Source organism: Rutilus rutilus (genome assembly GCF_951802725.1).
Source record: "Rutilus rutilus genome assembly, chromosome: 11".
NCBI classification, from domain to species: domain Eukaryota; kingdom Metazoa; phylum Chordata; class Actinopteri; order Cypriniformes; family Leuciscidae; genus Rutilus; species Rutilus rutilus.
In genome coordinates, this window is record NC_140216.1 from 17,649,008 (window position 1) to 17,661,577 (window position 12,570).

General features: G+C 36.7%; 1 protein-coding gene across 2 annotated transcripts; it reads left to right on the forward strand.

Moving 5' to 3' along the window:
* Positions 1-2,051: 2,051 nt before the first annotated feature.
* On the forward strand, positions 2,052-12,050 carry ppp1r8a (protein phosphatase 1, regulatory subunit 8a). 2 transcript variants are annotated; one of them, XM_084424713.1, is made up of 8 exons: positions 2,102-2,149; positions 2,665-2,725; positions 3,111-3,147; positions 3,367-3,520; positions 3,610-3,827; positions 6,560-6,704; positions 8,870-8,934; positions 10,376-12,050. In XM_084424713.1, the coding sequence occupies exons 5-8, from the start codon at positions 3,681-3,683 to the stop codon at positions 10,739-10,741; spliced, it is 723 nt and encodes a 240-aa protein (XP_084280839.1). In that variant the 5' UTR covers positions 2,102-2,149; positions 2,665-2,725; positions 3,111-3,147; positions 3,367-3,520; positions 3,610-3,680; the 3' UTR covers positions 10,742-12,050. The 2 variants fall into 2 exon arrangements, with proteins under 2 accessions (XP_084280838.1, XP_084280839.1); XM_084424712.1 differs by lacking the exon at positions 3,111-3,147 and having other exon boundaries at positions 2,052-2,149.
* Positions 12,051-12,570: the final 520 nt, after the last annotated feature.

A 12,570-nucleotide genomic window follows, 5' to 3' on the forward strand; every position in this document is an offset into this window, starting at 1 on the left:
AATTTATATTTTTGTTATAAGTTATACAAGATTCATCAAAATTTTAAGTCTGTTTACAATAATTTAAGTTGAAATGACTTAAACATCCAAGTTAATTGTACTTAATTTAAGGCAGCAACTTTTTTATAGTACATTTTACAATATGTTGTGTTCCTGTAAAGATGTAAATTTTCACTGTAAATGTTCATAAAAAAATCAACAAATAATTACCACTAAGCCACAAAAAGCTTATTGCATACATTTAGTGAAGTCTCATTTTGTTGGGTATATAAAATATTGAGTGGTTTGAAAGTTTTGCCCTTCAGTTTTATAAAGAGGCACCGAAGAACCTTGCTAGCATGCCAAAAAATGCCTGAAATATAACAAATTAGTTTAGAGGAGTGAAAAGCCAATTATTTATGCATTCAGTGATGAGTTTGGAAGATCAAAGCAAGACGTCATGTCATTATCAGTGTTTACAAAACTGATTATTACAAAAAAAGTCAGTTTAAGATTTCCAGAAGGAAGTTTAAAAATATTAAAAAAAAATACTTACAGAACAATATAATTAAAATATAAAATAAGAATACAGGGTCCAAGCACTAACGGTCCATGTAGATGTTTATCAATCCAACTGAAATGTATCTTATGGTGTGTTTTTTATTGCAAAGTCTATCTTAAATCTTTACTGAAATTTAGGGTTTGATCATAATATGCGTGATAATAATAATAATAATAATAACAATGCGTTACATTTATATAGCGCTTTTCTAGGTACTCAAAGCACTTTTACATATGGAATGGGGAATCTCCTCAACCATCACCAATGTGTAGCATCCACCTGGATGATGCGACGGCAGCCATATTGCGCCAGAACGCCCACCACACACCAGCTTATTGGTGGAGAGGAGACAGAGTGATAGAGCCAATCAGTATATATGGGGATGATTAGGAGGCCATGATGGAGAGAGGCCAATGGGCAAATTTGGGGAAACAGTGTTGGGGAAAGTTACTTTACAATAAGTAAAAGTAACAATTACAATATTGCGTTATACTCTTATAAAGTAACTAATTGATTAACTTAGTTACTTTTATGGAAAGTAATGCATTAAGTTACTTTTTCTCACCTGGACTGGGCTTGCTTGTTTGTTGTTTAATAACAACAGCAACAACAAAGTTCTATTTTGGCAAATGTAAAGGCCCTTTCATATGATGTAATTAGCTGCTGAAATTTGATTGGCTGCTGGTGGCCATGTTTTTTTAGTATCCGTTTTTTTGTGTCTTTGGCCCAGTTTCACAGACAGGGCTTAGATTAAGTCAGGATTAGGCCTTAGATCAATTAGGGCATTTAGGTAGCTTTTAAACATACTGGCGTGCATCTTGAGACAAAAAAGGCACTGATATATTTTAAGATATGTCAGTGCAAGTTTGTTTCAGTCAAAACAGCTCAAACATGCATTTTAGTCAGGAACTATAGTCTTAAACCTTGTCTGTGAAATGTGGATAGTGTGTCAAGTTTAATTAAGCTTGGACATTGCATTCAGCAGCTGTAGGTCAGCTCGTAAAAATGGGCATTGCCTTGGCAGTTAAATAACTTTGCAATGCTTCAACAAATCAAAATATTTTTGATAAATTTTTGCAGGCACCGTCCCAAGCTGCAGCTGCTGTGTGCCTATTTTGGTGAAGATGAGAGAAGATTTTGGTTCGGACCAACAGCCATGGAGGAGCTTTGAACTGTTGAACTGATTTTTAGGAACAATCAAAATGGCGTGAACATTTTGTTGGCAGAAATAAAATAGAAGGAATGGCTCAAGGATTCTGGCTGTAGGCCTACAATAATTTTGTTTCTATCCCTTATGGTTCCAAAGTTATGATCCAAAATGTAAATTGCCTTATTTAATGTAAAGCTTTACAAAATGTAAAGAGCCACCTACTGGCAGAATACAGGAAGCAGAAGAAGATTATCAGTACCTTCGGTGCTTGGGCCCCTAAAAACAATGGAAACCTATTAAGGTCAGCCCATTGAGCCCATTAACTGCATAAGGTATCGAACGAACTACAAATCCCACAATCCTTAGCGACATCCGGTAATTACCCAGTATTCCCCGCGACTGTGCAAAATGGCGGTGAATGCAAGCACAAACACAGCTGCCTTTGACTGCCCGTCATGGTGAGATGAGAAACTAATTACATCGTTATTGAAATTAAAATAAAAACATGCATGCATGCATGTTTGTGGAGCGGATGAGTAAATTATGACTGCATAAATAAAAACAATGCAACTCACTCCTATATGATCATACAGGCGCGGACAGTAACTCAATACACAGCAGCATATCAAACCACTCAGCATGAATGCATTAAAATATAGCCTATTAAAATATTTGATCTCTCTTTTATGGTATATATAAATCCAGGGATGTGATCTAGTGATGCATTGGCGATTTCGGTGTTTAGTGTTGAATAAAGTTCATAGGTCGCATCAAGCAGACTAATCTGCCTTTATTCTACTTTAATATTAGATTTTCTTTAAGATATATAGTACATCAATCTTACAAATAAAATGCACTCATGCATTTGTGCATAGAGCATATAAATTAAACTGTTAATATGAAAGTTCTAAGAGATTAGAGAATGAATTAAATTTGTCCCATTGATTGTTTATTAAATTAAATTTAACCTCAGGGCAGGAAAACCTCCACCTGGACTCCATCTGGACGTGGTTAAAGGAGACAAATTAGTAGAGGTAAGACTGTTATAACTGAGTATAATGGAAATTATTATTATGACCCTTGAACTTTGACATGGTGGGCTTGTTTTCACATTATATAAATGTTTTCTGCTGAGTCAGTAAGTTTTGGAAAATAAACAAGGTTCCAACAAGCATGGAAACGTGTAGTAGTCACACACTTTTGGAAAAGTCATGGAAATTCATTGGTGAAAATTGTGTTAAACTTCTGCTTAAAGGTTTAGTTCTTCCAAAAATGAAAATTCTGTCATCATTTACTCACCTTCATGTTGTTTCAAAACTGTATAACTCACTTTTTTTCTGTGAAACATAAAAGACGACATTTTGAGAAAACTGTTTGGTTACCAACATGCTTCAAAATATCTTATTTTGTGTTCCACAGAAGAAAGTAAGTAAATCTGGTTTGGAATGACAAGAAGGTGAGTAAATGATGACAGATTATTTTATTTTTTTGGGTTAACTTTCAGCCCTCTCTGAAATTGGCTGTACTATCAATTTGAACTTTTATTTGAAGATAAAGGAAAGTTGACCCCATAATAACGGTATTAATACTTTTGTTTCAAACTCATTTGAATATTGTTGGTGTCATATTCTTATGTCTATATACCCAGACTATATATCCTTCTTGTCATCTGCAGAAGTTGATTATTGATGAGAAGAAGTTCTATCTGTTTGGGAGGAACCCCGACCAATGTGATTTTACAATAGACCACCAGTCATGCTCACGTGTCCATGCGGCGCTGGTCTACCACAGACACCTTAAGAGGGTCTTTCTCATCGACCTCAACAGCAGTGAGTGCAGCTCCGCAGAAGACACAAATTTAACAAATTCTCAACAGAATTGTTTAGCTTTCATCTTATCTTGATTTATCCTTGTTTAGCCCATGGCACATTTCTGGGCAGAATTCGCCTTGAGCCCAACAAACCTCAGCAGGTGCCCATCGACTCGACCATGTCGTTTGGGGCGTCCACACGAGTGTACACGCTGAGAGAGAAGCCTCAGACACAGAGCAGCTCGGCTGCAGGAGACAGTAAAGGAGTGGAGGATGAGGAGCTGAAGGGATTGCTGGGACTGCCAGAGGAAGAGACAGAGCTGGAGGTGTGTGTGTCTGTGTGAATGAGTCACATACAGCTGACCTCATGGTAAATTATGCTCTTAAGTGGTCAGACTGTTATTAATTACTTTTTGGGTGTTTTCACACTGGCACTTTGTTCGAGACGGGGCATGAAAAACTAGTAATGTGAAAACTGTCACACAGACCCGAGAGCGCACCAGTGTACCGAATATCTGTAGTCTATCTGTAGAATAGGTGGTCTGTGTTCGGTTGCACTGGATCTGTGGCGCGATTCGCATAAATGTGAATGCAACTCGAACTCAGGCGAATACTTGCTTAGGAAGTAAAGTAAATGCACGTACATTTTAGTCAATGACGACGAAAATAGGCGGAAATAAAATCGGAGATATGACTCGAGGATTCTGTCTCTCTTAAAATAATTTTGTTTCTAACCCTTATGGTTCAAAAGTTATGATCCAAAATATAAATTGCCTTTTTATAGCGCCTCCTACTGGCAGAATACAGATAAAAGAAGGAGATGATCAGTACCTTCGGTCCTTGGGCCCCTAAAAACAATGGAATCAGTAACCTATGCAGGTCAGCCCAATGAATCCATTAAATGCACGAGGAATCGAACAAACTACAAATCCCACAATCCTTAGTGACATCCGGTAATTACCCAGTACCCTACGACTGTGCAAAATGCTTCTGTTAAAAGTGCTGATGATTTACCTTGGATGCAAGAGAGTGAGTGTGCAGTGTATTTGTGCATAGTGAGTGCAATCAGAGCAGCAAATGAATGCCTCGTAGTCCGCTGTCTCGTTAAAATAGTCGTTGCAAGCAGCAGAAAGCCGCTTTCATGAAATGCACATTCGATAAACCCAAGTGTCATTCACTCAATAACATAAAAAATACAATATACTGACCCGTATCCTGTTTTCTATCATGCAGTGTTCACTTTTGTGATCATGTAAGGTGAATGAAAATGCACCTGGGTTCAATAGAATCAAGTTGGCTGTGAAACCAGACTAACGCTGCGGGGGAAGCTTGTTTCTGATATAAACAAAAACAGAATTGCAAGTTCATATCTTACAATTCAATTAAATGGAGGGGGATTATTAGGAGGCCATGGCTGATAAGGGCAAATGTAGGACATTTTGTTTCAATTGCTTATTCTAATTTTTTTTAACCTTTTTTAACCTTTTTCACCTTTCCAGAGTTTGCAGGTATAAAATATACGGACTGCGTGTCACCCCAATTATTCTAGAATGATTCATTCTTTTCAAATTCTAATCATCTAGTGAAAAGAGTGCTGTTCACTGTGGTTGACACATCTTGTGTCACTTTCAGGGTTTCAAGAACTTTCGAAATTGTTATTTCCATTATAATAACGTTTTTAATAGTCAATGAATATGAATTGTGTTCTTGTTAAAATGCTTAATCACAAATGACAGGAATTAATTTGTCAAGTGTGTGGGAACCTTCTACTGTTATATATTTGTATATGTATGTTAGAGCTGCACATGTAATCATTAAAAGATTGCAATCTCGATTCAAACACCCATGCAATCTTATTCCTAAATGTCTAGGATTTGGCTATTAAATCTTTGACAAGTACGATCACAGAGAACGTTCAGATCTGCGTTGGTTCTGCCGCTGGGCCAGAGAAAGCAGTTGTCATCATGTGTAGATATGAAAAGATATGTCTTTTCAACCACACAGTCTCATTATTTCTGTCTTTTACAATAATTCATATTATCGCAGAAATACTAGAATAAAGTTTATAGTTTGTATATAAACATTATGGTAGCGATCAAAATAGAGGAAATCACCTTTTAAAGGTAACTTGACGCTTCAAATAAAGACTGTATCAATTACATCGATACACCAGTAGATGGCGACAAGTGACTGTTAAAAAAAAATCTAAAAAAACATTAAAATTAATGAACTCTTTCCCAGCCAGCGTTTTTTAACCATTTTAACAAACATTTCATGACCACCCAGGCCCAGAATATTTTGTTGAATGAATATCTGAACAGGTAATATATCAAAAGAAAGAACAAGACTCTCTGTTCTTAAACGAAAAATAAAAAAAAGTTTTATTCTAGCTTCACCACTTGAATGTGGGTAAGATTCCCCCCAAAAAAGCAACATTTTGAACAAAAACTGAGAAAATCACTTTTTTTTTGTCAAATACATCTAGATCATATTCAGAATGATGATCAAAACATAGTTGGAGTATTTTGATTGATGTGCTGTTTGATGTTGATTATCGCGTTATTTTACATATGCATATAATTACATATGATATCTCTTTTTTCTGCATCTTCCTCGCACGTGTTTTGATTAGGGGACTCAGTACTCTTTCAGAAGATGTGTAATAGCGTCCCCTACCATATAACAGTGAAAACACGGAAAGCCGGAAAATTCCGTCAATGGTGGGGAAAGAGTTAAATATATATTTTAAATATTTGTTTAATTGTCTATTCAGAATCGTGATTTCTGTTTAAAAAGAAAATCATTATTCTCAATGTATCCAGAATCATGCAGGTCTAATGTATGTATTGTACATTCAAAGTACAACATGTCTATACTGATGTTGCAGATATATTCATGCAAATGAATCAAACGTGTGTCAGTTTAATCAGATATTTGTCATTGCATGTTAAATATGCTTACGTGAAATCACGTATGTAACACGCTTGATGCCAAATATAGAAGTGTCACTGGAGTTTCATGTGGTTAATTCTTAGTTTTCTGAATGTCCCCCCCCCAGAACCTGACTGAATTCAACACGGCTCATAACAAACGCATTTCTACACTCACCATTGAGGAAGGAAACCTGGAGATCCAGAGACCCAAGAGGAAAAGGAGAAGCTCACGAGTGTCTTTTAGTGAAGAAGAGGAGATCATAAACCCAGGTACACAAACAACTACTCGTAGAATGTAAATATAAATGTAGATTGCTGTTCAAAAGTTTGGGCTCAGTAAGAATTTCTTTTAGGAAAGAAATTAATACTTTTATTCAACAAGAATGCATTAAATTGAGCTAAAGTGACATTAAAGACATTTATAATTTGAGAAAAAAGAAAAAAAAGATCAATATTTTAAATAAATGCTGTTCTTTTGAACTCTCTATCAAGGTTTCTTGATAAAATGTTTATTAATAAAATAATAATCACAGAGGGCAAAATGTGTTTTTTAAGAAGAATTAAAAATGTTCATTTTAAGAAGAATGCTATGCAAACACTAGTTGTATATCATTTGAAAGTACTACGGAAGCAGGGAAGATGCATGAACATTAATTTGCGTTAATGTTATGTTTAGTTTTTCCTAAAACCCACCCCATTCATACAGTGATACACAAATGTGGACATGTCCACATTCTAACACTGCATACAGTGGGCTTAATCAGCTCGCCATTTTACAGCAGATTTAGTTCACAAACTGAACTAAATATAATTTATTTACAATAAATAATCTTAAAATTTTGTATTAGTAACTTACTTTGCGCGCCAATAGTCGTGTGGGCACTATATAGGGTTCTTCATTTTTAGTCTGATGTGAATTCAATGAATTGTTAATTGGAAACTCACTCCGACCTGATCATTTGAGTTGTTGACTCAAGAACAGATGCAATCGGATTGGTCCAATTCACAAATGAATCATTAGGTGTGATTAGCAAACCGATTTAAAGGGTTCCAAATCATGTCGTTCCAAACCTGAAAGACTCGTTCATCCTTAGAACACAAATTAAGATTTTTTAAATAAAATTGGAGAGATTTCTGTACCTCCATTGGCAGTATATGCAACTACCACTTTGATGCTTCAAAAAGTTTATAAAGAGATCATAAAACTAATCCATAGTTAGTCAAAATTTTCTGAAGAAACAAGATTTGTTTATATGATAAACAGATTTACCCGTACGCTGCTATCGCATCTATGAGTGGGAGACGATATCTTCAGTTCAAAATAAGGAGGAGCGACATGTTTTTGTGAAATGTAGGAGTAAAAAGTATATTTTGCTGTAGAATGTAGTAAAAGTTGCCCAAAATAAAAATTCTCCTATAAAGTACAGATACTTGCAAAATGTACTTAAGCACAATAACAAAGTAAAAAATACTAAATTACTGTCCACCACTATGGAACCCCTGAACCGCAACGTAGAAAAAAAGAAAGAAAAAAAAAACAGTAAAAAAATATATATTCGAGAATGCACATAGCATTTCGAGAATAAAGTCAAAATATTTCGAGATCAAAGTCGAAACATTACTAGATAGAATGAAGTCGTAATATTTTGAGAATAAAGTCAAAATTACGAGAATACAGTCTTCCGTAAAAGTTAATCTACTAGCTAATCTACCTAAAAAAACCTGAAACAATCTATATTGTTCAAAGCGCTATATAAATGAAGGTGACTTGACTTAGATTTGTCTTAGGATTTTACAAAATATACTGCGCCAGAATAGACTTTACAGGCGAAAACACTTTTCATACTGGATGGAGGGAGCCAGCTTTATATCTGAGGAAATCACAGGATTTGGTACCTCCTCCGGCGGAGTCTTCATGCTCGTCTATAGGCAACGCCATCTGGGTCGAGAATACTTAACAATAACCGTACTGTCTCCCTCTTCACTGTAAATCCTTTCTGGATACATTTTAAGTGCATCATTCTGTATCCAATCATTTGGCCGGATCCCGTGGTTTCCTCAGATATAAAGCTGGCTACATCCAGTCTGAAAAGTGTTTTTTATTTTTTTTTGCCTGTAAAGTCTATTACGGTGCAGTATATTTAGTGAAGTCCTAAGACAAATGGTAATGCCATGTTGGTAGATTAGTCCCCGTAGAATTTCCTTTTGTTGGAAGCTTCTATGGAAGACTCATAATTTCGACTTTATTCTCAAAATATTCCGACTTTATTCTCTAAATATTTCGACTTTAATCTTTTTTTCTTTCTTTTTTTGGAATTATTTTATATGAGTCTTTATATGACTTTATATGATTTTATGTAAGTCTTTAGATGCTCTCTTCTCTCATTCTTTGTTCATGTTGGGACTTTTGTTAAAAAGCTCTTCTCTTTCCACAGAGGATGTGGACCCTTCTGTAGGACGCTTCAGAAACATGGTGCAGACAGCTGTTGTTCCTATTAAGGTACAATCATTGACCTGCTGGTTTGCGTCGTTGTTTTAGCTTGTCATCATTGATTTTAATGGATTTGCGAACAGCCGTTCTCTCGATTCAATTTAAGTTGTTTGTTGCATGGCTCGCAATCAGGAAATTACATAATGCGGGAGTAATGGCTTCTAAAAGGCCTCCTCATAGTCTGACTCGTCATATCTATCTCATATCTTTGGATGCCTTTAGGGCTTTGTCTTTCTTTGCAATAGCTTCTTTTCTTTTCATTCTACTTAGGGCTGTTAAAGGGGTCCTATAATGCCCTTTTCAGAAGATGTTAAATAAGTCTCTGATGCCCCCAGAGTGTGTATAGCCCCTTTCACACAGCGCATTGAACCCGGGAAATTGCCGGCAAATTGCCGGAACGCCTTCTGTGTGAACGCAAACACGACCCGGGTTTAATGCCGGGATCGATGCCGGGTTGGGGACCTAGTAACATTGCCGTGTTCAGTCCCGGAACGCGCGCTGTGTGAACAAAAGCCGTAATAATGCCGTGTCGTAGTGATGACGCTGAAGCCGGGATCGTTCGCCAGCTGTGAAACGGTACGAAATGCGCAATTTTATGATCGAATCAGAGAAAAAAATACACAAGCGTGGTTTCTCGAGAGAGAAATAGCAGCTCATAAGCAAACTGAAGACACTGCTGAGACATTACAAGTCACATCGATGTCACGTGTCTTTCCGGGACATACACGGGTTGTGTGTGAACGCGCTCTCTGATTCCGGAAAATCACTGGCAGTGTGAATGAACCAAAATCAAATGAACCCGGGTCAAATCCCGGGTCACTTTATCCGTGTATTTTCCGGAATCTCTGTGTGAAAGGGGCTTATGTGACGTTTTAGCTCAAAATACCCCACAGATATTTTTTGCGCCGGTTTTGTATGCGTCCCTTTAAATGCAAATGAGCTGCTGCTCCCGGCACAGAGGGCTTCAAGAGCTCCTGTGTGTTATCAGCTCCGATTACCTCACACAGACACGCACGGAATATTTCAATAACGTTTAGCCTTTTATGTTCATTATACAAAGATGGAGATACTCAAGAAGTGACAACATGTAGAATGAAACAGGACATTTCGGAATGGTTAGTTGATGAATTTAGGTAGCTGATGTGGAGTTAACTGTCATAATCTAGAAATCGTGCTCTCCGAGGTGGGGTTTATGTAAATTTTAGGGTTAGTGATGTCACCAACCCATGAAGAAGCTCGTTGTAGTCCCTACCAGCCGTTTGTTGTAGTCCTTAAAAAGCGATTTCTGTAAAATAAAATATCTCCCTTTCCTTTGAGATTTGAGCGTCGTAACTTTGCGGATGTTGTTTATGTTCAAACAGCAACATAACACACTAACTACAATTAAAAAAGTGAAATCATAATCAACCACCTCTTTAAAGATTTTTTTTCTTCTTCTTCTGTACCGCAGAAAAAGAAACTGGAAAGCCACAGCACGCTGGGATTGGACGAAAGCGTGGCACGTCGGTTACAGAACTTCCCCCTCAGTGCTGGGCTCTACGGCGACCTGCCGCCCACCAGTCACGAGGCAGGCGGACAAGGGGGCGGAGGTCAGGGAGGAGGGGCATCTGCCATCATGGGTGGGATGCCTTTGCCCTTCCCCAACCCCGCTCCAGAGGTGGATATCTCGCCCACAACAGTGCAGCCCCCCGCTATGTTGAACCCCACCCCTGCTCCTGGACCCTATTCGGCCGAGCCACTCAACGAGCCTCGCAAGAAAAAATATGCCAAGGAGGCGTGGCCTGGCAAAAAGCCCACCCCCTCCCTGCTGATTTAACATGCTGTTTCGCTACTCAACAGGATAAACACAACCATCAAATGACAGATTTAAAGATTACATCTTGGAGTTCATTTGAAGTTATTGGTTCCAAACTTTATACTTGCAACATTTCTGATACATACTTCAAATACATAATTCTACCTGTGACTGGTTGAGGCATTACTATGAGGGTTACTCATGGTGTGGCGTCTGAAGTTGACACTATAAACTCTGATTGTATCTGTTGGGGAGAGGGAATGTCACAAAGAAATATTTAGTTATAATTCCAACCCATAATTGGAAGGAAAAAAATTCCTTTAAATTAAATTGTATATAGTTTATCAAAATGGAAGTACAACAAAAACTACCATGATGTTTAAACACATTAGTGAGAAAATGTTTAATTATGACATTTTATAATGCACTGAAATCTTAATTTAATTTACTTCATGCTAAATTTAATAACCCGGGCATGTTTTGGTAATCCTGGCCAACGTGTCAGTGTACAACACAACCAGTCAAAAGTTTGGAATGATTACGTTTTTTTTTATTGCTTTTGAAAGAAGTCTCTTATGCTTACCAAGGCATTTATTTGATCAAAAATACATTGAAAATAGTAACAGTGCTGTGAAATATTATTACAATTATAACTACATTTAGTGTATTTGATCAATTAAATGCTGAGCATAAGAAATTTCTTTCAAAAACATTTAAAGAAATCGAATTTATTCCAAACTCACAGGTTGATTGTTTCAGGCTTTCCTGAGATAAATGTCGACCGACTACAGTAGGAAAGTTTGGACCAGATTCAGTAGATATGAGTACACTGCGTTTTACTGACATGTATTTAATACATAAATTTTGCTTTTTTTTAAAAGCCTATAAGAGCTTATTCCCTGCACAAACGTGCCACAGAATTTGCAACTGAACGTATTTGCCGTACAAACCAAATGTTACATTATGAAATGTAAAGCTATAGGAATTAAGTCTGTCCGTTTGAGCATAGTGTTTAATCTATTTCACTGTTATCATGAGGCAGATTGTATTACAAATAGGACATTTTTTATGAAATGGTTCAGAATACTGAGGCTGTGTATACATTGACTTGTAGAGAGAAATACAAACTCAACATCAAACTGACAAAGAGAGTGTCTAAACGCTGGGAGTTGCCTTGTAATGTGAACTTTTGTTTAACGGTTTTATATATATTTTTTATATCTGAATGTGATGGACTTGAGTGAAAAGCACAGATGAAAAAGACTAAACATGAAAGGAATTCATGTTATTGTTGGATTATTTGTCTAATAAACAGTATTCCTTGCCCTTAACATGCTTTGATAATAGGTGGGTTCTTTTCTCCTTCGTCTTCAAGGGGCTCTATGTAGAATTCAGAAACCCTTGTCATCTAGTATGACCAACTAACAGTTAGCTATGTGGCAATCAGTCTTACTTTTTGATGTCAAATTAGACCAATTTGCATTTTTAAGTAACTGACTTCAAAAAAAAGTTGATGACAAATGAGATTATGCAACCGGCCCAGTGAAAAAAAAGAAAGAAAGAGAATTCTGTCATCATTTACTCATCCTCAAGTTGTTCCAAACATAAACACAAAAGAAGATATTTTGAAGAATGTCGGTAACCGAACAGTTGATCGGCCCCATTGACTTCCATAGTATTTTTTCTATACTATGGAAGTCAATGGGTCCCATCAACTGTTTGATTACTCGTATTTTTCTTTTGTGTTCAGCAGAAGAAAGAAACACATACAGGTTTGGAACAAGTTGAGGGTGAGTAGCCTAAATGATGACATCATTTACATTTTTGGGTGAACTATTCCTTTAAAAGAA

What these genes read in the sequence shown, in the direction of transcription:
- ppp1r8a (XM_084424712.1), top strand. Translation starts at nt 2,100, where the DNA reads ATGGCGGTGAATGCAAGCACAAACACAGCTGCCTTTGACTGCCCGTCA. An exon ending in AGGAAGAGACAGAGCTGGAG is followed by an intron (nt 3,828 to 6,559) that starts GTGTGTGTGTCT and finishes TCCCCCCCCCAG; the next exon opens with AACCTGACTGAATTCAACAC. An exon ending in CAGCTGTTGTTCCTATTAAG is followed by an intron (nt 8,935 to 10,375) that starts GTACAATCATTG and finishes TCTGTACCGCAG; the next exon opens with AAAAAGAAACTGGAAAGCCA.